Below are 25740 nucleotides of genomic sequence, written 5' to 3' on the forward strand. Positions count from 1 at the left end.
CATGGTCTTTTAAAAAATAACCTTCAGGTTCAGGAGTAATATCTGCAAAATAGTTCATATTTGTTTCATTGATAATATTTTCTGGTTCTTTTTGACAAACACTAGAACTAATTAGAATATCTACATCCTCTAAAGGTATACAATTACCAATAACTTCTTGTTTTATATCGGCATGGATTAACAATTTAAGATAAGCGGCTTTGAACTGACGAGCAGTTGGATTGTTGTTATGTCCTTTATGAGATCTAATGGCTCTGAAAAACAGTTCAATATGGTCATGGCTTATTTTATAGCATGGTATAAATTTAAAATAACTGGTGATAATTAGTTCATTATACAAAAAAAAATAACGATTCAAAACAAATAATAAACCCTAAGAATCCGGTTTTTCTATTAGAACTTTTGGTCCCACAGTGAAATTTTAAATTTACAACATACTAATAAAAATGTGTTTTAAAAAGTACAAACTCTTTAAAATTTTGTGAGCATAAAGCTTTTTTTTTACCATTACCGTTTAGGTTTCTATAATTCAAAATGTCGAATGCATCATTGAATATTCTAATGAACTTAATTGTGGGTTCACATGATTGGAAATCGTCTATACATAAAACATTTTTACAAAACTCTAATGCATCTGCTACAGATTTGCTCAATAGTTGTGTTGCAAGTTTTACTATCATTTTTTGCTTTAAAATGAAATATGTTGTTTTTTAAATTTATTTTCTAAATGCAATCCTTCAGATTCTTGAAGTATTAATAATTTTTCAAGATAATCAAATTTGATAATATTGTTATCACCGTCTATAATAATTTTTTTTTCGCCCAAAGTATTTTTAACCAACTTAACCATATGTGCAGGGTCAGGAAATATTGCAATATTTTGTGTTAATGAATCAGTTAATTTAAATTCAAAAATCGTTTTAAATGAAGTTGGGTTTAAATTGCAACCTAACATTTTTGTCATGTTAATATTTGTTCGCCAAAAGGGCTCTTAATATACAGTTAGCCCCAATGACTCGCACTATAAGGTGTGGTAATACGCAAATAATATAAAAAGAGAGTTTTTTGGTCGGTCGAATTATTGTGTAATTTTCAGAACGAATATAAACGACTGCTGCGTATCCACGTTCGGATGCATCGCAGAAACCGCACAAGACAACGCGCATACCGGACCGCGTATGAACAAAGCGCGGAATACACAGTTTCCGGAGTTCCGGCAACTCCGTTACAAATTGGTGCCTGACGTCACTGACGGAAGGTGGTAATGGTTCATCCCAAGCAACGTTAGCCCGCCATACCAGTTTCATAAAATTTTTCGCCATAAAAACGACCGGCGACAAAAGTCCTAAAGGGTCAAATATTCGGGCTATTAATGATAGCATGCCGCGTTTCGTAGCTACCAGCTTCTCACTTAGGAATCCATAGGTGAATGCATCATCGTGTGGGCTCCATCGGAGACCTAACACCTTAACTCCGTCGCCTTCATCAAATGGCAATGTACCGTTGGCTCTGTCTTCCAGGGGCACGTTATTCAAAATTGAATGAGTATTACTGGACCATTTCTATAATTCCAGCCCAGCTCGGCCGAGGACAGCGATCAGTGCAGACTGCAGTTCTACTGCTGCCTCTTCGGAATCGGCACCGACGCATATGTCATCAACATATGTGTGAAATAGCAATGCCTTACGAACGGATGGGAATTCGATGCAGTCAGAATCCGAGATATGTTGTAACACACGAATGGCAGGGTACGGCACACAATTCACCCCGTACGTGACTGTGTTGAGCTGATATTCTTGCAGCTGATCATATGGTGACGCACGCCAAAGGATACGTTGAAATTTGCGGTGTTCTGGAACAATCAATATCTGCCGATACATTTTGCAGATGTCTATTGTGAAGACATACTGCAACAGACGGAATAATAGCAACACGTCCACGACCGCAATTTCGGGCCGGGTAGTAAACAATTGTTTAACGATACACCATTTATGAATATAATATATTATAATGTATAAAAATATGAATATATAATAGGTATATACTTATATAATATGTTAATATATATATTAATTTTTGAAATGATAACATACTAACCATTGGCACCATAACACCCATTACAAAACATTGTAATTAAATATATATTTCCATAAATAATTTTGGTGCGGATTTAAATGTACCATCCATGAAAAACATTTAAACATTGAACGTATATCGACAACGCATCATAATATTATCGCTATCTTATCCGTTTTCGATAAAATCATTGTGGATCAATCAACTGTCGGCGAATCGGGAAAATGAAACTTTATTAATAATTTGTGGGCGAACCGAGACGTCGGCAAACTGAATTGTCGGCGAATTGGGATTCGGCAAAGTGGGTATGAACCGCTAAAGCTAGGTATCGGTACTTTTCGAAAACTGCTTTTGACAACGGCTGACGTGGCATATTTGCTGTAATCGTTGAGAATACCCATGCTTTTATAGGTAAGACGGGTTCTTCAGCATATCGCGGTTGTACATTACAATTTACAATACCGAGAGTATCAGGGACCGGCGCACCAGACAACCCAATTACCGGCGCGGTCCAACGTGATACGCGCAAACCAAGACGGGACGAACATGATGACGTAATAGCACTTATTTGGGAAGCTGAGTCAACTAGAGCCCGGATGGCGTGTAAAGTACCTACATGGTCACGAATTTGAACGAGTGCTGTACCCAACAAAACAAAATGAGAATCGAGCTGTCAAACGCACGATGTTGATGTTACGCCGAATTTATGAAACTGCCGATTTCATGAAATCAGCAACGTTGTCACCGAATACGTGAAATCGGCAACTTAAAAAGCATAATACTGCCGATTGCGTGAAATCGGCAAGACCCTCCTTAAAAAATTATAAAACATAATTTAATTTAAATAAATGTATAAAACGCCAGAATTTAAATCATTCAATTATTATTTAGTGAACGATTTGATGCTTTTTTATTGCCAGATTACATTTTTATAAACAATTTTAGACTGACAAAAGACTTGGTGAGATATGTCATAAACATATTAACTCCTTATATGACAGAAAAAACAAGGACATCTGCCTTAGATATACAGACTAAAGTAAGTGCATAATAAATAATGATCTCTATAAACATAATTGTTTTTAATTGGTTCATTTCATATTAGGTATTTATAGCTTTGAATTTCTTTGCAACTGGTTCCTACCAACTTCCCGTTGGGAACAGTAATTTAATGATTGTTTCACAACCATCTGTTTCAAGAGCGATAGATGAAGTAGTTAATGCATTAAATCAACCAGAAATTTTTAAATATTGGGTAAAATACCCATAATCATTAATAGAACTACGTCAAACAAGAGAAAAGTAAAATAAATAATATTTTTAGACATGATAGCCAGTGGCGCCGAGCTAGTTTAAAAATACTCGGGCACACTAGGTAAAAACATATAAGGCACCACTAACCCCTGAACGATTTATCAATTTCGGTATAAATGCAGTTTAGTTCCCAAGCGGTTTTTTCAATCCCCCCCCCCCCCAAAAAAAAAAAAAAATAATGTGTTTTTAAGCACTAAATACAAAAGTCTAATTTAAAAATTCTCGCAAATCATTATTTTGGAAGTTATATTTTACCTAAATTTACAATTTTACGCATTTACAAACATTGATTTACAATCATATTTTTTCAAATTTAAAGATACTAGCAGTGAGCTAGTATTTTATAATTTATAACAAGTACCAACTTCTTTTTATAGGTCTGTGATTCTGACATGAAAATAATAAATGTTTCAGCATTATTTCCTGAGAGTGTGAATGATGCTTATATATGGAACAATTCTCTACTAGAACCTACACTCAGGAGAATATATAATCATAATCCTGAAGGATTTTATCTTTTGGGTATGTCCTTAAATTAGCAATCATACAGCTTCACACTACACATATGTTATCAATCTAATTGCATTTGTTGTGATCTAAAACACTTTAGGAAACACATCTTATCAAATTTGCATTTGGTTATCCAAAAAGAAATTAATGATATGTTTTCAGGAGATTCTGGCTATCCACTGAGCCCTTGGCTAATGACGCCCATAATGCAATATCAACCAAATACTCATGAAGAAAGATACAATCGTAGATTCAAACATGGTAGAAGCTTCATTAAAGATGTATTGGTCTTTTGAAAATGCGTTTTCGGCATGTTAATATTATTATTATTATAGATATATTTAATTATATTAATTAAAACTTTTAAATATTTCAAAATAGGTGTTTGTTGAAACACAGAATACTGCATTATTCTCCAGTTAAAGCTTGTAAAATAGTAAATGCTTGCACTGTTTTACACAATATATGTATTGAGAATAATTTACAATTTCAAAGTGATGACGTTGGTAGTGTGGAAGAAATTGACTAAGGAATATTTGAAGTAGGTGATAATTAAAGACAAGATATACAAGGTTTTAATGAAGATTTAATAGCTTTTAGAAAGATGCAGCAACGTGTTATAAGATACTTTGCATAGCATACCTAATTTAAATTATATTATATTTAATATGTATGCAGAACTTTAAAAAAATATATAAAATCAATAATTACTTATAACATATGTATATTTAATTGTATATTTAATACTACAGCCTTTTGTAACTAATATATAAAAAACAAAAAAAAACAATAGGTATGAAAACCCATAATAAAATAGTAGTTAATAATAATAAAAAAAAGTGAATTTAATATAGTACCTTTATATCATATATGAGACCTCTAATATAATATACGTAATAATATTGACCTTAAGTTTTTTATATAGGTAGGATTACAGCCTTTTGTAAAATATAAAATAAAAATAAAACAAAACCAAACAATAGGTATGAAAACCATTTTTAAAATAGAAATTAATAATAATAAAAAAGTATGATATACTTAGATTAAATAATGAGCAGTATTAGAATTTAGAAGCAATATTTTTCAAATCAGCATGAATTTCTTCTAAGATGGAAGTTTGTTTTTCATATGAGAGACTTGTCTGGATAATAGTTCGGTTTGTTTTTCAAGTAATAAAAGTTTTTTATCATAATATCTTTTTTTTATTAACAATTTTTCTGTTCCTATACCTGCTAATTTTTCTGTGGCAGTTACACTCTTTTGCAGTCTTACTGCTGCATTAGACCGTTTTTAAAATTTTTTAGAATGTTTTTCAGTTGTAACAGAAGATGAGATCTTATCGATTTTATTGACAGATTTATCAAGGTCTATTAGAAAATATTATAATATCTATAAGTAACAATTTATTTTTCTATACTATTTTTAATTGTTATATTACCTAGATTATTTTCTTGGTTAAATGACACTAATAAAGAATGATCAATATCTTTAACTACTTCAACTGGTTCAAAATTTTTGGTATCAAGAACTATTTCATCGCCTTCTAGTTCTAAAAAATATATTTGAGAGTACAGATAATTTGTTTGAAATTATTTAGAATTAGGGGTACATGTTCATACGAAAAAATTAATTTATATTGGTTTACCTTCTATTTCAAAACTAATATCAATATCATTATGAAAACTAAAATCAACATTAGACTCAGCAACATTATTATGTCCAATAATGGTGGTAGGGTTTATTAAAGCCAATATTTGTTTGTCTATTTCATTTAAATTATTAGAACAATTAGGTCCTCCTCCAGTTTTATTAGCATATTTTTTATCTGACAATGTTTTCCTTTAGTTTTTGTCTTTAAATCTGCCCATGCCTATATAAAATAAGGTACAGTTTTATTGTAAGTATACCTTCTTTTACATTATAAGTTATAACTTACTCTTTTCCATTCATGAGCATTTTTGCTACCTCCTGGAATAGCGTTTTGCAATGTCATTCCACTTTGCATCAGCAATTTGTTTGGTAAAATTTTGGGAAAATTTACCAGATCTTAAGGCATGTTCTTCAGACAATAAATCAATTAGACGCTGTTTTTGTGGAATTTACATATAACCTTTTCTTTTGGTTTTTAATTGATTTTCTATTATAATAACCCTTTCAGTACTGATGGGTCTTGCAAGACCCATTCCCTATCATACGTCATAATTTTCCTCTAAAGTATGATAAGGGAAATAGCATAGTATGGAAGGTTTGTATTATCAATAAAATGCATTTTGATAATTATAGATATTGTTTAAAACACATTATAATCAATTAAAAACCATTATAAATAATCCACAGTAAATTTCTTGGCTTTGTCATATTTGACAACATTTTATAGTTCACTGATTGATGGCATGTGCTGAAAAAAATACAGTCATTTTTTCACGTATTTAAAGATTAAATATTTATATTGTTTGTTCAATTTGATCACTAGATTGTTCTGATATCGCCTAAAAATGTTTTAGGTCTTGGAAGACCCAGAAGTACTATATTGTAATACAATTATTATTATAAACAACAAATTATGAAACTAATTATAGATATGTAAACCCGTATATTTAGTTAATCATTATCAGTATTATGCGATTATGCGTTCGACGAATATTATTATTTGTACTGAACGTAACGTATAATATAAATAAATTGTTGTGAAGTATTATGCGATTATTCTTTCGACTAATATTATTATTTGTACTGAACGTATAATATAAATAAATTGTTGTGAACATGTCTAATCTAAAAGATTTTGAAATTAGTGAACTACTTGATGGAAATAATTCCGATTGTCCATACTTTGATTCTGACGAAGATGACAATAAGTCAAGCAGTAATCGAAATGAAGGTAATGGATAAGTACTATAGGCATAATACTAAAATATTTTTTTATAACATTTTTTCCTACTATTATAGGACATTTTCTGATCGAAGAATTTGAAGACCTCATGGCCGATTTAGAAAAACAAAGTTTTAATAATGATTTGGACTACGAGTATTTGAATACAGATGACGCAGCAAATTTTCTGGAAGAGTACAATGATTATATGCCAGCAATAATCAATACTGAATCACTGAATGATAATTTGGTAAATATTCAATTATCTTCTAAACATGAGATTAAATGGGAAAGATTGCCTTTTTCTAATAGTAAAAAACCCATATTAAATGACATTTTACCTGACGTATCCGATTATTATGAGATTCAAGCTCCTTTGGTGTATTTTAATCGTTATTTCAATGACGCAGAAATTGAAAAAATGGCAGAAATGACCAACAGGTATGCAATTCAAAATGGATCATCATGGAATAAACCTACTGATATATGGGAAATAAAAACATTCATTGCTCTTCATATTCGTATGGGTTGCTTAAAATACCCTAGGGTACGAATGTATTGGGACACTACTTTAGGTTTATCTAATTTTAGCCAATATATGACAGTTAATCGATTTTTCTCGCTAAGAACAAATTTTCATGTTGTTGATAATTTAACATTGTCAAATGACAATAAAGATCGATTTAAAAAATTTAGACCTATGTATGACTGTGTTAGAAAAAGATGTAAGCAATTAATTGTCGAGCGTAATATTTCAATCGACGAACAAATTGTTCCATTCACGGGAAAATTAAATATAAAACAGTACTGCAAAGGAAAGCCAAACCCGTGGGGAGTAAAAATATACGTTATGTGTGGATCAAGTGGAACTATTTACGATTTTTTACTTTATCAAGGATCCGCCACTGAATTTGATATTCCTCCTCAAATACAAAAACAAGTTGGGATGGGCGGAAGTGTCGTATTAACTCTGACACAAGATTTGGAAAAAAACAAACATTGTTTGTATTTTGATAATTTTTTTGCGGAATATAATTTATTTGAAATATTACTTCATAAAAAAATTTACGCAGCATCTACAATTCGTGTAAATAGGTTTAGTAAGCCACCCTTTTTGAACGATAAGTGGATGGCATCGAAAGGTCGAGGTACAACTGATGAAATACGAAATAAGGAAGATACTATATGCTTAGTAAAATAGTATGATAACAAGCCAGTTTATATGTGTTCGAACTTTATTGCTTCCGGGGAAGTTGAAAAAGTTAAAAGATGGGATAAAAAAACTAAGCAATATTTAGATATAGAACAACCTGAAGTCATCAAAATGTATAATAAAAGCATGGGAGGGGTCGACAAAATCGATCAATTAATTGCGTATTATAGAATTTTTATAAAGTCAAAGAAATGGACTCTCCGTAGATGTTTCATGCCATTGATATGGCTTGCTGCAATTTGTGGTTGGAATATTTGAAGGACTGTGATAAATTTAAAATTAAAAAAAAAGATAGAATGGATTTACTAAATTTTAAACTTCGACTTGCTGATAATTTAATTAACCTCGGCAATTCTGCAGTGACAAAAAGTAGAGGTAGACCAAGTAGCAGTACTCCGAAAAATTCACCACAGACAAAAAAGAAAAAAAAAGAGCCATTACCACATGAAGAAACACGAAAAGATTTAATTGGACACTTACCAATGTATAATAACAATAAATTACGTTGTAAAAAAGAAGGTTGCGGCGCGAAAACTCATGTGTATTGTAAAAAATACAACGTACATTTGTGTTTTGTAGTTCATAAAAAAAATTGTTTTACTGATTATCATTTATAATTAAAAATATAAGAATTCATAATTGTTAAATTTATTATTTATATTAATAGAATGTGTTTAATATAATTTAATATATAATTATTAAATAAAAAAAAAAAGTAAAACATCAAATTATTATTTGTATTATGTGTGTATTCATTTAATAACCATTGAGTACCAATGGGTCTTACAGGAACCAACTCCATAAATCCCTCCTCCATAGTCGGATCACCTTTAAATTTGGTAGGTACTTTCAATAGAGTGTATATAGAAATAAAAAGAAGAAAAAAATTTTTTTTTTAAACTTTTGCAAAATAAGTACTGAAAGGGATAAATGCAGTATGATACAGGTAAAGTAGGTATACAGTTATACAGAAAACTTTAAAAAATGAACGTTGTACTTGTATAAAACAAAATATGTACACGCGAAAACCAATAGGCTACTGATAACGTGATAAGTGATAACGGCATAACGCTATTTATTCAAGGAGATTCAAGTAAATTATCACATACCATTTTGTTTATCGTTTTTTGTTCGAAAATTTATACAGTTGATAAAATGTTATCGGGCGTGATATATAAATTGATAATTATTTTATTTGATAAATTATCACTTTGATTCAAGAATAGGGCCCCAGAAATGTTAAACCAAAACAATAAACAATTTGTTATTGTTTATGTAAAAATATTGATAATGTTATCACTTATTAGTCAACAGTGTCGACCATAAAATAAATATAAAATAGCCAATATTAATAAATTAATACATTAAAAAATATTAATTACATTCATAATTGCTTAATAATTTATGACAACATATTTATTTAATATTACTGTAATATAATTATTTATAAAAAATTATATATACTAACCAGCATCTTATAATTAAGTAATTTAAATCTGAATTCATTGGGTGAACATTTTTTTTTATTGTGAAAACAGCACCACTGCAGTGTGTCTATTTGAGCTGCAAAAGCCGATACACAGAAGAATAGGTAATGCCTCCTCTATAGTATTATTACTCGGCGATTTATAAATATGCAATTACTTATTCATTTTATACTTTATATAAGTAGTTTTTAGTAAGATATATTATTAGTTTAAAAAATTATTTAATAGCGCATAAATACCTACTTAATAATACTCCATAACTTGGAATTATGTAAATATAATATTCTTTTATTTTTTAGGTAGGTATTTACTATTTGGTGTAGCCGTGTAGGTATCAAAAAAAAAGTATTATATTGATCAAGTTATATTGTTGGATAAAAAAGTAAAAGTATAACATGATTAATTTAAATTTTAGTTGGTAAATTAAATTAATTATTAGGTAAATTAATACCTAGTAATTATTTTGTTATTATTTAAATTTTAAATCCTTAAGAGGCCGTCGTGGTAAAAGTGAAACGTATACAACGCTCAAGAGATGAATTCCATCTCGACGCCGTCGCGATAGGCCGTAACCACGCCCATCGTGTACGCGAGGGGGTCCGCGTGTTTTAATCGCGGGAGAGGTACATTATTATTTCACAGACGATCATTCTGAACGTTTCGCGTCAAACGTCATTACAGGCCGTTACGTAAATTGTCGCCCGTGAATTCTATACGGAGCGCTGGCTCGCTACTAGCTCGCAAGTCGCAAACCTATTTTTTAATTAAAGCTCCTGTTTGCTTAAAAATATTAACCAATAAATTAAGCATACAAATTATTATACACCAGAACTCGATTTATATTTCTAACCCAATTACTTTTTAAAATACATGTAAAATAATAATTACATTTCGACTAAAAAGATTTTTTTAGTAAGTGTTGCGTATTTACGTTGTAACTTATAAGTGACATGAAACAATTTTTGTACGATAATTTAATCTACTAAATAAATATTAGCAACATTTTAAATAGTTTTGATTAATAAATATAGGTGTATTTACTTATTTTAATTTTAAACATATAATACCTACATAAAATAAATACATCCTACATTTTATCTGTGTATAATAAAATAAAAAATGTTTACATATTTCTAGATACCCCGATCAAATGTTAGTAATTTGAGAGATATGGATAAAAACAATAGTGATGATGGGGATGTATCAGAAAAGTTATTGGCCACTTCTGAAGTTAATACTGATTTACCATTAATAAACGTAAATCAATATACTATGCTAAGTTAGATCTTCTTTAAAATTTCATAAAAATCAAAGTATTATATTATGTATTTTTAGAATCAAGAAATCAATTTACTAACAAGATATGAGAACATTGAAAACAGTGATAATAGATCTGAATTTCTAGAGAATATTTCCATCATAAATAACTGATGATTCAGTATCAACTATTTTAAATGAATGTCAAGTATGTAATTTAATGTTATATTATGATTTGTTTAATACTTTGCTATTTTTATACTACCCGGGTAACAATTTTGGTTTACTAATGGTTCAAACATAATGTACCACCAGGCTCCTACGTAAGGCGGTTAGCCTAGGATGGCAAGCTAATAAAAAACCCAGACTATATAATAAGCTATCGTACATGAAGTGGGTGACCAATATTATAACGAATAAACTATTAATTTATGTGCACCGTCGTGCTATAAGTATATATTGTAACACTCGTCATATAAAATACACAGACACAATATTATAATAAAAATACGGGCGCCCAAATAAAATGAATAGAAAAATAATATAACAGACAATCAATAATAAATAATAATAATGAACGTGATCGATATCACTGTTATCACGGATAGTATATAAACAAAATTAACGATACCAATAAGCTGCTAATCTCCGCCGACGACTGATACCCTCGCAGTGTGACCACCAGACTTGCTGCGTTTAATTACTGGATCCGATATCACTCTATTTTAGGTGACAGGCGCCAGGTCATTGACACACTAATTTGCGAGATATTTTTATTACGTACTTCACGTACTCGTAATGGAGCAAGGGACGAGACGAAAATTAATGACGACGTCCCGCACAACGACACAATAATAATACCTTAAACGATGCAGCGATCTTGCAATTAATAAATAAGCATTAATACGCGGTATCAAGCATCAACGGCTCACACGGCCAAAACACGAAGAAATGCGCCCACGCACCACGCACAACAATGGCGATATCCCGCACGACAGGATATAAAAAAAAAAGGTGGTATAATTAAAAAAACGGTCCGCAAATGTTTTTTAATAAAACTACGTCAACGATACCGAATGACACAAAAATGGCACAAAATGGCCCACAATGAAGAACGCCGCACACGCGACAAAGGCGACGTCTCGTACGACGGTCGCGGAAGAACAGTACGTACTGTGCGTAGGTGGATGTCCACGGTTGTCGTATAGGCAAGAGAGGAGGGGACGACTGTTGAACTTTCCGAGCTTAATCTGTACAAAGGTCGTCGAACTTGGTCTCGGAATAACGCGATAGATAATAATTATATTATATCTTGAACACATAATATTATTACGTTCTCTGCACTGTTCAAATCCTGGTCTCTACGCTGACCTATGAGAAGTTTGAATACGGGTTTTTAACATTAGGCGAACTGTGTTCAATGTATGTGCAAAAGTCTGGTTAAAAACCGTCCATTGGTCTATATTATACGATGCGTTGCTGGTGCAACTGTCTATATTAGACAGTGCATAGTTGGTCCGACAGTCTATAGTTAACGGACCTTGTTCGGTACACACAGTAAAAAATTAACCGTGTATATTTGGTGTACCTGTCTACATCTAAACCATTTTATGGTATATATACTGCTTTCAAATACCTATTATAGGTTCATAAATAATTATTATATATAAAGAGATAGATAGCTTATAATATGATGTAATTCAGCATTTCAGCATCACTATAATAGTATAATGTCTGTTATACAGATGAGTTGTTATCCATTTTAAATAAAATAGGTTACTTACGAGCACCTATTATAATTAATAAAATATTCACTGCAAATAGTCCTAATATTTAAAGCACAAATATATATATACGTATATGTATATATATATATAATGTTTGCATGGGCGTTGTTACGGAGGGGGGATATTTCGCTTCCCATGGCCTTTTTTTAGTGCCAAATAATAGGTATTGACTATTGTTTTTTTTATTTCTTAGCAATTAGTTTGTATATCCCCCTTCCAAAATATTATATCGCCTTCAATGAAGAATCCCAAGAACGCCACTGTATATGTATATTTAAACAATAGACCCTGCTGCATCTATCAATACAATATCTATTTGAAGGTTCAATTGGATTTGGATCCCCCCCCAAATTAAATTTCTTCTACATTCTGCACAATATGTTTAATATAAATGATGATCATAACATAAATATTTACTGTAATGAGTATTAGTTTTGTTACATATTATTATATACAAAATGTTAAAATTTAGATACAATATTGACTAAAACTGTAATATACAAAATTTGGGTGCTCTTCAAATAAAATATCCATTTCATAAAATACTATACAGACATATGAATCAATAAGTTAAAAAATATCTACTATCATTTGACTATCCAAATATAACAGTGTTTGAAAAGTCAAAAAGTTTAATACTAAAAAATATTCAATTAATATTAATGGCTGTTGTCAAACACCTTAACATCCTAGTTACTTTAGAATTTATACATGTGTGACTATAGTATCTTATATAAATATTGTAGAAGTGCCATTTTTTGCATTTGTTTTACCTCTAGTAAAAAAAAAAATAAATATAAAATATTTCTATCTTATTCTTTCTTCTTTATTTAACACCTAATATAAAATCCAATTATGTATTAATATTATATTATAATAGGTACATATAAAATGTATGGTATAGTGGTATACTATTATTATATTTTATTACTAAGTTGATTTTTTTGGACAGTATTTTCTTCATTTGTATAGGTATCTGCAGTGTTGCACTTTGTTTTTGGAAGTGGTGCATGTTTTAACCAAATTTGTACTACACCAGTAAATGATACTTCATCTTCAGGAGTTTTTATGTATCCAGATAATGTATCTAAAATATTTATTTATTTTATTAATATATAAATATAAAACTATTTTAGTTATATATTATTAATGTAATATTCAAATGTTGAATAATATACAGGGCTCGAGACTTCTAGCACTAAAAAACCATGAAATATGCGCTATAATATGCCTTAAAAAATGATAAAATATGCACTGTAATATGCTCAATAAAAAAATTTAAAAAAATTTATTTTGAATAATTCTAATTCAAAAAATATTTATTTATAGGTATTTAATTAATAATTAGTGACATAATCTAATTTTAAAAAATATTCCTGAGTATTCTTCTTTTTGTGGTCCATTGTACATGTATGATTTCTTCATTCTGTAAACATTTTTGGTAAAATTCAATGAATCCGTAAGTAAATAAATATTATAAATTATAAATTTAGTTTATACCTTAAAGATTGCACTGTATTATTACGTGTTTGTGAATATTTTCAAATTTGAACGATCTTCTATTATTGGTCAGAAATGTTTTGTACGTTGAGAATGAACGTTCTACATCGACTGATGTGATGGTGGCGAACTTGAAGTATGGAACATCACTACTAGAAAAATCATCTGCAAAAACCTTCTAATTCTTCGATGTCTCTTATACCCAAAAAAATGCAAGACATTTTTTTCAAAAGTGATAGACCAGTGTTTTTTTCTAACACTTGTTTTAATTTTGACTGTATTTTAATTCCAATTGGACCTCGTAGAGTTTCAAATGATTTTTCTACATCGTTAATTATTTCAATATAGTCAGATAATAACAACCCCTGTGTTTGTAATTTTTTTAAAGATGTAGTAAGAGACAAAAAATTTGATTTGATGAAAATAAGATCTACGTCTATTCCATTTCTATTGATATATTTTTTCGCATCTTTGATGCTGACTGCATCGTCGTTGTCAAGTAATTCAAAAATAGAACGAATTGTGCTTAAATTATCGCAGTAATAATTTGCTGCATTGATCCAGGTACCCCAACGGGTAATTACAGGCTCTGGTGGTAGACTTATTTCAGGGGCTTTGGATTTGAAAAGTTGAACGCGACTCGGTGCTTTTCTAAAAGTTTTTTTAACGCAGGCTATAACCTTATCAACTGATTTAAATTGACCTCTTACTTCTTCTGCCACTCTATGTAAGCCATGAGCAGCACATGTAACATGGATCATTTTAGAGTATAGGGCTTTAAGCATTGTGGCTGATTTTACCATGTATGGCGCTGCGTCAGTTAAAAATAGTAACACGTGATCACGCTGAATATTCATTAACTGTAAGGAGTCATCAAACAGTTTGCTTATTGTTGAGAAGTTTGTTTTTTCTAGTTCTGCACAATTTATTAAAAATTGTTTCCCAGGTCTATCTAGTTCCAAAGTGCCCACTACAACATTCGCAATGTAACGTCCCTCAATGTCTGCAGTCTCGTCAATACTAACCCATATGTTTTTATTTAAGATTTCCAATTTTATTTTGTCAACTGTTTCAATATATATATCATCGACATAGCCTTGCCTTAACGTAGATTCCATTGGAATTTCTTTTCCCGTATAACTTTCCAAAAAATTACGAAATTGATTATTTGAAAGTTTATTTAAAGGTATGTTAGCAGATAATAAAGCACGACATAAATCTTTGTTGAAAGATGATTTTTTACTTGAATTTGTAAGGAGTTGTTGTGATTTTTCTGTTTTTTCTTGCCGGCGTTTAATTGCTTTGGTATGTTTTTCTGTTTTTAGATGCTGTGTTACGTTAAATCTTTTTTCACAATTAACTTTAATTTCACAGTATTTACAAAAAAGCATTGACGAATCATATGAAAACGTGTCGGCACCAAATTCACGTACATAGCTTCTTAAACGTTGAACTAATGATATTTTTTCTTTGGGCATGATTTAGAAATGTTTGTAAAAATTGAACAGCAAAAGAATACAGGTTACAGAACAAGTTAAAAACGGTTACACGAATGCAGACGATCACAATCACTAGTCGACGTACCAAGACTTACTAAATATTAAATTCACAATAACGGACTTTACAATCTACATTACGTGTTCTTCAAAGAAACGATTAAGATACGAGATACAATAAACATGGTATCACCCATATTACTGTAATTATTTTATCTTTAGGTAAACAATAAAATATAAATCACTTTGCGAGTAACGACGTGGTGTCGATAAACTTAGATTATATTATATTAATACCTATTTACGGTGAAGGACGAATAAGCGTCTACACGTTTTTACATTTTACTTTTGTAAAATGGGAATTTAAACTAACACTTGCCGCTCACTGAGTACAAACCACAAAACTACTTCATTTTTGCAGATTAATAAATTATATGCAAAAAATAGCATGATACTTATAAAAATAGCAGAAAAAATGCAAATACACTAAAATATGCAAAAATATGCACTAAAAACTTTTAAAGCGTTCCTTTTAGTATGAAACGGATTTGTAGCTTACTCTGCTATCTTTGATTGTGCTACAAACAAATATGCAAATGCTAGAAGTCTCGAGCCCTGATAATATACTATATCCCAGACAGCAATTTAGTAACGTTTATATTATAATAATAATGTATATTAAATTATGTTAAAATATTTAAATACAAATGTTATTATATTATTATAGAAACATTTATTTGATATCATTATTTGAAAAACATTTTTTAAACATTACCATAATATTCAGTTTTAATTTTTATAATTTTAAAGTTACTATAACATTTTACATTTATTATTTGAGAAATGTTGTAAAAATGTGGTTTTGAAAATATTGTATACAAATGATTTTAATAATATTTAATTAAAAACCTGAGTAGAATATTATAGTAAATATATTAAAATTATATGGAATAGGTAAAAAGTATTACAAAAGCTGTCCTCACGTTTAAAATGAAAAAGTAATAAGTATACTACACTTTATGTCTTTATGTATATAAATCCCTGGTCTGTAGACTTGATCGATATAGGTACACGGACATCTCCCAATCAAATACACCCATTTGGCCATTTAATTTTAATGTATACTGTAATGTAGGTATCTAATAAAATGATACTAATTATAATTTATGTATTGTATTAAATACATAATTTTCCATTATTTGAATTGAATTTGTGGTAAGTATTATTTTAGGTATTTTATATAAATTCATGTGTTCATGACTTATGAAATTATGATAATAAAACTGTTAAATATTATTTTATACGTCGGTGAACTGTGCACATTACTACGTAACTATAACTTGGATATTTTCAATTTTGTATAATAAAATTATATAAATAACAAGACTAGTCGTGCTTAATGCTTATCTCAGTATTATCGATAGTACACGACACGCGTATGCCGTCTCTATGGACAGTTTGTATTTACCCAGCTTGCCGTCAAAAAATATATTTTTAGATTTCTCAAAATTCTATGATATTATTGTTTTTGAACGCGGATTATTGTGACGCGGAGTGGCGGAGTGGCGGAGTGTTGATACCAGTTCGCGGCAGTGCCTAAAGATTAAACATTTAACGATTTAACGTTTTAACTATTTATCCGCACGCCATTACGACGATACGTGTCTTCTTTCACACTACAGTTTACACTACAGTAACAGTGTGAACTATTATTACCAAAACCAAATATTGGATTTTATGCTGTTTGTGGTAAGTGAAATTCATTAAATTATAAAGTTAACATTTTAATTTTATATTTTTATAATAGGTATATACTATATAGTGCTTTATAGTGGTAGATTTAAACATTTTTAAATACGGGTGGGTACATACATTATTTGGTAATGCCAGCTAATAGTACGTCCTGATTTTTCTTTTCCGATTCAAGCACTGACTAGAATTTAATATAGTATTTAGCATGGCAAACACCTATTGTTATACTATGTTTTTTTAACTCGTTCTTCCTACTATAAAATAATTAATTAATTGTAGGAACCTACTACCTAACTATAGTATTAAATTATCATAATTATTAGTTCCTATATATATTGCATACATTTTACCATAATTTATTGACAAATTTAAAATGGTTTATATTTAAAAAAAAAAACATATTGTTGATTTGTGAATATCTAAAGTTTGAAATAATATATAATATATAATTAAAAAGATATTGAATTTAATTGGCATACTAAAAAGAGTATAAAGATAGTAAAAAGATCAAGTCTTTGTTTATTTATACCAAATCTATTCACTCTTCTAATAAATATTTTATTTAAACTGTTGCTGATTTCCTGGTTGGGTGACCATAACACTTGTATTAGTTGTATTACCATAATACTTCTCTATTTCTCATTATAATACATATTTTAAAAAGTATAAATTAATTTAAATGATATTAAACTTAAATAAGTAAATTATAAACTAAATTAACTAGTACTGTAAAAAATTAAATATGTATTATTGGTGTATTTGATAGGAACAAATTTAAGTATATTATATTACTTTATTTTTTTGGTAGGTAGATACTTACAAAATTACCATTGTATAATAATAATAAAAATTTGTATTTTAATAATAAATTTGATTTTGTTAAATTTTTATTGGTATTTGGTAGTGATTACTGAATCATAATGTCTACTAGAAGAATAGAAAGTGTACGCACTAAGAGAAGAAAGATTATGAAAGAAATAAATGATGTCGAGGAAATGCTTTCACACTCAAATTCATTGGAATATGAACCGCCAGAAAATGTTTTGGAAATAAATAATTTAAATCTTATGCCTTTGTTTAAATATGATAACTTAACATCTAGCTCTAAGAACCAATACAATATTTCAAATGAGTTTCCGTCAAATGCTTCAACTGATTTACCATTACCAGTTATCAACACTTATAATGAGCCAACAGATACACATATATTTAATAAAGATAAATTATTCATAAATTCATCTAAACAATTTTCAGTTCAAGAATTTTTAGCTTCTTGGGCAATAGATTATAAAATTCCTCATAATGCAGTTAATGGTTTGTTAAAAGGTTTAAAAATGCATGATTGTTTCAATAATTTACCAATTGATTGCCGCACAATTTTAAACACTCCTATTAATAAATCAAAAGAAAACCGAATTGTCAGTCCTGGAGTTTATCATCATTTTGGTTTAGAAAAAGGAATTAAATTATATGCCCCATCAAATGTACAAGATATTCAAATTGTCATAGGAATTGATGGATTACCAATTTCAAAAAGTAGTAGTTCTCAATTTTGGCCAATATTAGCTTCCATTTTGGTTAAACCTCCACTAAAGAAATCAGTTTTTATTGTTGGCCTTTATTGGGGAATTGAAAAACCAAAAGACAGCAATGAATATTTAATTGATTTTGTTAATGAAGCTAAACGTTTAGAAACTGAAGGTATTATATTAAATGGAATTAATATTAAAGTAAATATTACATTGTTTTGTTGCGATGCTCCTGCAAAAGCATTTGTTTTAAAAGTGAAAGGTCATACAGGTTTTTATTCATGTACTCGTTGCACTATAGAGGGAGAATATGTATGCAATCGAGTATGTTTTCCTTATTCCCAAACAAAGTCAATTGAAAGAAATCATCATGCATATCTGAATACTGAAGATGAAGAATACCAGATTTCAAATCAAACTTCTGTTCTAGTTGAATTACAAAGTTTTAACTCTGTAAAATCTTTTTCACTTGACTACATGCACTTGGTTTGCTTAGGTGTTTGTAAAAAACTCATCAGCCTTTGGATTAAAGGACCATTAAATGTTAGACTTCGGTCTTCAAAAATAAATGAAATATCAACTTTATTGTTAGCATCCAATACATATCTTTCTTCCGATTTCTCTAGAAAGAACAGATGTCTTCCAGATGTATGTCGCTGGAAAGCTACTGAATTTCGTTTATTCTTATTATACACTGGACCAGTTGTGTTAAAAACCATTTTGAGTGAAGAAATGTACACCAATTTTATGGTTTTGAACATTGCAATGTTAATTTTATTAAGTCCTGATCGAAAATTTCTTCTTCAATATGCAAGAGAACTATTAGATTTTTTTGTCAAGAACTTTCAACATATTTATGGACAACAATTTGTATCACACAATGTCCATGCCTTATTACACTTATGTGATGATTATGATTTATTTGGTCCACTTGATAATTGTTCAGCTTTTGGTTTTGAAAATCACATGAAAGAAATAAAATCTAATCTTAGAAAAAATGAAAAACCTTTGGAACAAATTGTTAATAGATATTATGAAAAATATGAAAAATGTGCACTAAATAATTCAAGTAATAAATCATTAATGGACAATCAACCAGTTTTGAAACATGTCCATGATAACGGTCCACTGGTTGATGATTTAATAGGTCCACAATATTACACTCTTATATTTAAAAGTTTAACCATCAAAATTAAAAAAGATAGTGATAGTTTTATACTAACCAAAAATGGAGAAATAGTAAAATGCATGAATTTTGCTCAAAAAGATGGTATTATCATGCTTATTGGAAAAAAGTTCAACATTTTATTACCCTATTTTGTAGATCCCATTAATTCAACAATTATTGAAATATTTGAAATTAAAAATTTATCTGATCAACTCAAACATTGGGCAATATCTGATATTAAAAAAAAAATGATGATATTTCATCATAGTGGGAAAAAAATAGCCATGCCCATTATTCACACAGACATTTAAATAAATTGTAACTGTAAATAATATAAATAATATAAATAATTAAATAAAATTTTTGTGATTAATCATAAGTTGTATAGGTAGATATACATTTACCAGTATAAATTTATAAATTATTACTTCAAAATATCAACATATTTTTAACAATGGGTACATAATTAAATTAAATATTTAAAACATCATAATTTGAATTATTTCCTTTTTTTTATTTAGATGGATGATCAAATAGGATGGATTATTGTTGAGTTTGTTGATGATGAAAGTGTTGAAGTGGTACCAAACTGTTGGTTAAAAAATAATTCTTGCGCTTGGCCTAAAGCTTCTAAACAAGCGAAAAAATATGTCCAAAAAAGAATTAAGCCAAATATGAATGATTTTATATTTTACAAATCCAGACAAATTGGACATAAAGTTTATAGTTAAGAAATTTTGATTTTAATAAAGATTATCTAGTGAATTATATACTAATTAGTTTTATACAAATTATTCAGGTTCATATAATGAAGCAAAAATAAAATTGCCATTGGCAATGCATAAATCAGACTTATCAAGTGCTGATGACATTATTGATGGTATGACAAAAAGAAAAAGGAAATTTCCTTATTATAGAGGTCAAAGTTTGTCTCCTGCCACAACTATAAAATCAAAAAAACTTGAAAAAGTTAATAATTCAAAACAAATAAAAATGTCTTCTAATAGCTGTCCCCCTCGTTATCACGGTAAGATTCAAAATGTTTTTTTTCTTATTCATTTGTAGTTGTATGTAATAATTTGTATTTTTCTAAAAACTTTTTTTTAGATGTTTCTCAGTCAGTTAATTTAAACGAGGAAACAAATATTTTTGAACCTTCTGATGATTCAAATGATGTGTCTTATGACTCGGACAAAGATCCTCTTTGGAAAATCGATAAAAGCCAAAGTATAAATATATTTTTATAATATCAATAAGATGAATATTTGAATTATATAAAATTAATAAAATAAAAATATTTACAAAATTTTAATTTCATTAAAACATTATAAAAAGAAAATAAAGTAAATTTTGAAAAGAAAATAGGAAACTACATTGAATTGTTCTATAATCTTTAAGAAGTTTTACACCCTGTTTGACTTAGTATGCAAATTAGAGAATATTATATATGTTAATATTATTACCTATTAAATAAATCATTTTAATCTTCATTATATATAATGTTAGATGTAATAATCTATATTTAACTTAATGTAACTCGTCAAATAAATTACAATTTACTGTATTTAATTATTTATATTAATATATCTTTTATGATATATATGTTTATTTTTATTTAAGCTTAAAAAGTTGTCGGCATTATCATGTCTTACTAAATTTGTGTTGTTATAATAGGCATTGTATTAAAATTGAAACTTTTTTCTAGTAATAATTGTGTTATTGTATATTTAAACTTCTGACGGTAACTTTTTTATTTTATAGGCAAATCTGTTATTGATGGTATTAATTGTATAACACCTGAAAAACATGCCTCTTCATTAGTTAATAAACCCATTGATGATATAGAACATATAATTTCATCTCCTGTTGGGACTTGGACGGTTGAAAAAAATGAGGATACACAATTATTATATAAAACAAGTTCTGATCGAAATAGTATCAAAGTTAAAAAAATATTATTTTGTGATCAAAATATTGAAAACACAGGTAAATATAATATAATATAATTATACGTTTACATTTTAATTTAAAATAATCTAATAAATGTAAAATTTATGGTTCAAAAACTTCATTGTATGACGTATGATTAAACTGTAGAAGTATAAGTATTAATATTAATTTTCTTTAGTTTGCCATTGTATAAAAAAAAAAAATAAACCTATAGTTTTATCAAACCAATATAATATATTCTATGTACCTACCCACGTATTTACACATATTCTTTTATAAATTAAGATACTTATTTCTTTTTTATAATACTATATAGGATCATCTGGTATTACAGCTAATATTTTAAAACTGCCACAAGATACTACAATTTTACAAAACCAGCCAAATATATCTAATGGTATGTGCACTGTTTTAGTAATATACTATAGTAAGATATAATATAGTTAATGATGCTATAAAATTCTATTTGACTAAAGATATTAAGTTATTCACAAATTTTTCTTACATCAAATATATGATACATATATGCTCACATTTCAACTTGGAAAAATAAACCTGCTAATATATAATATAATAATGATTTGACAGATTTTCAACGGTTTATTACTAACACTTTGGTAAATATGAAATATGACATTGGCAGCATTTTAAGTATTGTACAATCAAACAGTATTAATATTAATACATTGATGGCTAATAAAAATACATCAGCCAAAAATATCACAAATCTTGACAACATATTTCCTATTAAAAATCATGATGAATTAGAGTCATTGGAAATAAAAATTAAGACTGATGAAAACTTTAAAAATACATTGGTATTATACTTTTTAATTCTTATAATTTTCCTCTATTATACAATTGTCTTGTAAAATGTGTTTCTTTTTAGGTTACTCAATTATCAGTGTTAATAGATGTTAATGATCTTGGAAATAGTGTTCGAAGAATTGTTTCAAGAATGTTAAGTGATGTTTTGCTATCTAATTATTCGTTACATGGATTTAAGTCTAAGCTATGTTTTTCAGGCTTAAATACCTATCGTGTTATTATAGGTAAACATATTAAATTGAACTTGTTTGGTACAATATAACTAAAACTATTAAACAAATAATCACTATAAGTAGTTGATAGTTATTATAATTAAATATTGAAATATGCTGCATTTTATTAAATTTGCTATATTTTATTTTATTAATCTAATATTATATTATTATTATTGTATTTTGAATATTATAGATGCTATACGAGTTAACGTCAAGTACAGTGTTGTTCCTGAAAAAGAAATAGATAACTCATTAGGAATTTGGCTATCCCATGCTCCATTCCGCATTAAAAAAGTATCCCAAAAACAAGAAAAACTCTCAAGAAGCCTTTTATGAAGTTAATATATTTAAAAGATTATGTTATCATTATTATTATATTATTTACATTTTTTTAAATTCTTAGATTTGTATCTTACAAGTTTGCAGTTTTTATTATTTAATATTTGCTATTTTAATGAAGTTAATATTGGGTATATATTATACTACTCACCAGTTATTATTTTTATTTTTGTGTTAGATCATAATATTATATAAATATAAATTAAAATATTGATATTCCAATATTATATTAAATTTATATATTAATCATGTAAATATATTATATTATTATTATATATATGTATTTCAAATTTGTATGATTTATATGGTCAATAAATGAACATTTTAGTTGAATTTGTTTATTTAATTACAATAATCACACATATTTTAAAAACCAATGTTAAAAGAATTAAGGAATAATTAAAAATAATTTTTTTATTATTGTTTTAATGTTTAAATTAAAATATTACAATACTATTGAGTTAAAATGTTAATCAAATATTTAAAATTATTATTAACTGAATATTATGTTATTAATATTATGATAATATTGATAATATGTTGTTAGGATAACATGAAAATAGCGGCCAAATAATTTTGTAGTAATGTTACAGTAACATCTACAAATATTATTATAACATTGAAAAAATATTTTACTAAATGTTACTGTTGAGTAAATAACATTGGTATAACATTATAAGAATATTCTATTGCTGTCTGGGATATTAAATGATTTATTTGTAGTTAATAATTTGTCATTATTATTTTCTCATTTAACAATTTTCAAAATTAGTAAAAAATGTATACTATATATTTTGTTTTATATTAAAGTGTACATTTTTAATTTTAATACATTGTTTTACCCCATGAAATATTTTGCTTAGGAATATTAAATTAAAAATATATGGTCATTCAAAAATGATTATGATAAAAAAATGTAAAAATATAAATTTTTTCAAAAATATTGTTTTGGAATGACATAAATATGTAAAAATATATTTTCAAAAAAATTTGAAACATATGGTTGTTTTTGAGTATTTTGAATTTAATATTTGTTTATGTTTACTTTGTGACTTCAATAAATTATAATATCTACCCACAATACTTCTAATAAAAAACATTTTTTTTAAATTAATGATTCTTTATTGTTTTAATTTATTTCAATAGCTGCTTATAAAAAACATGTTCATTTTCAAATTCTAAGATAATAAAGAATACCAAACAATTAAATTGGTCAACTAATTTTTTAAGGTAGATATATAAAAAAATTGTACAAATAAAATATTTATTTTATTATTAACTAATAAAACTAACTATATTTCATACCTGATATAATTTTAAAAATATTCAAATCACTAAATTTCAATTTAGTTTACCCTTTGAAACTAAAATTTACTGCAATTGAACGGGTCATAAAAAACTCATTGCAGTCCGTATTGTTAAATTCAAATGTTTATTTCCAATTTTAAAGAGCAAAAACGACTTCTGTAAAAGTAATAGATATTATATTTCTTAACTAAAAAAGTAAAAGGTAGTTTTAATTTATATTTTGTATTTTTTTTTTACCAAGTCTTCTTTATTTCTCATGAAATCATTAAAATCTGGATGTAACAGTCGCCCAACTTCGCTTAAGTCCTCCATAGTAAAAATAGGAAGAAGATCAATGCTGCAGATAATTTAGGTTGTGGAAATGCTAATGCTCGAAGACGTTTGTCCGCATCAAGTACCATGTCTACTTTTTTATCGAGTGTCTCTAAATATGTACACATTTTAGCTTGAGTAGCATTAAGCATTAAAACTTGCCCTAATATTGGCTCCAACTTTGACTGAATAGTTTTTTTCAGATTTTTTATAGAACTGCAACAACCATCATTTTTTGCATACAATTATCATTTGTACTGACTGTTCAACTGAAAAATGTATAGGTAACATGTTTTAACAAAATCATAAAGAAAATTGTAAAAACAAAATAATATACATACACTATTATCAAGTGAATCTTAACTATACTTTGATATAACTTCTCCTATAATGTTATTTTGAGTTTTCGAAACTTCATTAATTATTTTTATTGGATTACTTGAATGAGTAATGTTTTGTTCAGAATGAATGTTATTATCCAAAAGTTGATCAACCTTTTGCGATTCAAAACCTAAAAGATTATTTATTAATTAAGAGAAAATAAAAACAGGAAAACATTTACATTCTTGATGATAATTTGAAGGAACTTGTACGGTACGAGATGGTGTTTCTAGTGTGGTTATTATATTCTATTACATTAGGATGTATGTCATCAACTTCATTATATATGCCTATAAAATAATAATAACAATTTATTTTTTATGGTAGACATGATGTAAATATATTTTATAAACTAGCAGTAAGATATTAACATCTTCCAAGTTTGAAGGATATATTGGTATTACTTTTTATTGAAAACAGTGCAGTAGTTTTTTATTCTAATAACT

General features: G+C 27.9%; 3 protein-coding genes and 1 pseudogene across 3 annotated transcripts; 3 read left to right on the top strand and 1 right to left on the bottom strand.

Moving 5' to 3' along the window:
- Positions 1 to 3773: 3773 nt before the first annotated feature.
- LOC132926026 (putative nuclease HARBI1) lies at positions 3774 to 4537 on the top strand (annotated as a pseudogene).
- A 467-nt stretch (positions 4538 to 5004) lies between these two features.
- On the bottom strand, positions 5005 to 6083 carry LOC132926027 (uncharacterized). Its single transcript, XM_060990376.1, has 5 exons — positions 6051 to 6083; positions 5866 to 5999; positions 5546 to 5739; positions 5339 to 5449; positions 5005 to 5174 (listed from the first exon to the last, which is right to left on the bottom strand). The coding sequence occupies exons 1-5, from the start codon at positions 6081 to 6083 to the stop codon at positions 5005 to 5007; spliced, it is 642 nt and encodes a 213-aa protein (XP_060846359.1).
- A 583-nt stretch (positions 6084 to 6666) lies between these two features.
- Positions 6667 to 10903, top strand: LOC132926029 (piggyBac transposable element-derived protein 3-like). Its single transcript, XM_060990377.1, has 5 exons — positions 6667 to 6781; positions 6850 to 7773; positions 8346 to 8545; positions 10610 to 10729; positions 10808 to 10903. Exons 1-5 carry the CDS (start codon positions 6667 to 6669, stop codon positions 10901 to 10903), a joined length of 1455 nt encoding a protein of 484 aa, XP_060846360.1.
- Positions 10904 to 16356: 5453 nt separating this feature from the next.
- LOC132927875 (uncharacterized) lies at positions 16357 to 23527 on the top strand. The gene is made up of 9 exons (XM_060992455.1): positions 16357 to 17261; positions 20483 to 20687; positions 20761 to 20988; positions 21069 to 21188; positions 21723 to 21947; positions 22228 to 22308; positions 22500 to 22729; positions 22801 to 22963; positions 23148 to 23527. Exons 1-9 carry the CDS (start codon positions 17250 to 17252, stop codon positions 23288 to 23290), a joined length of 1407 nt encoding a protein of 468 aa, XP_060848438.1. The 5' UTR covers positions 16357 to 17249; the 3' UTR covers positions 23291 to 23527.
- Positions 23528 to 25740: the final 2213 nt, after the last annotated feature.

Source organism: Rhopalosiphum padi, chromosome 3 (assembly GCF_020882245.1).
Source record: "Rhopalosiphum padi isolate XX-2018 chromosome 3, ASM2088224v1, whole genome shotgun sequence".
Classification (NCBI taxonomy): domain Eukaryota; kingdom Metazoa; phylum Arthropoda; class Insecta; order Hemiptera; family Aphididae; genus Rhopalosiphum; species Rhopalosiphum padi.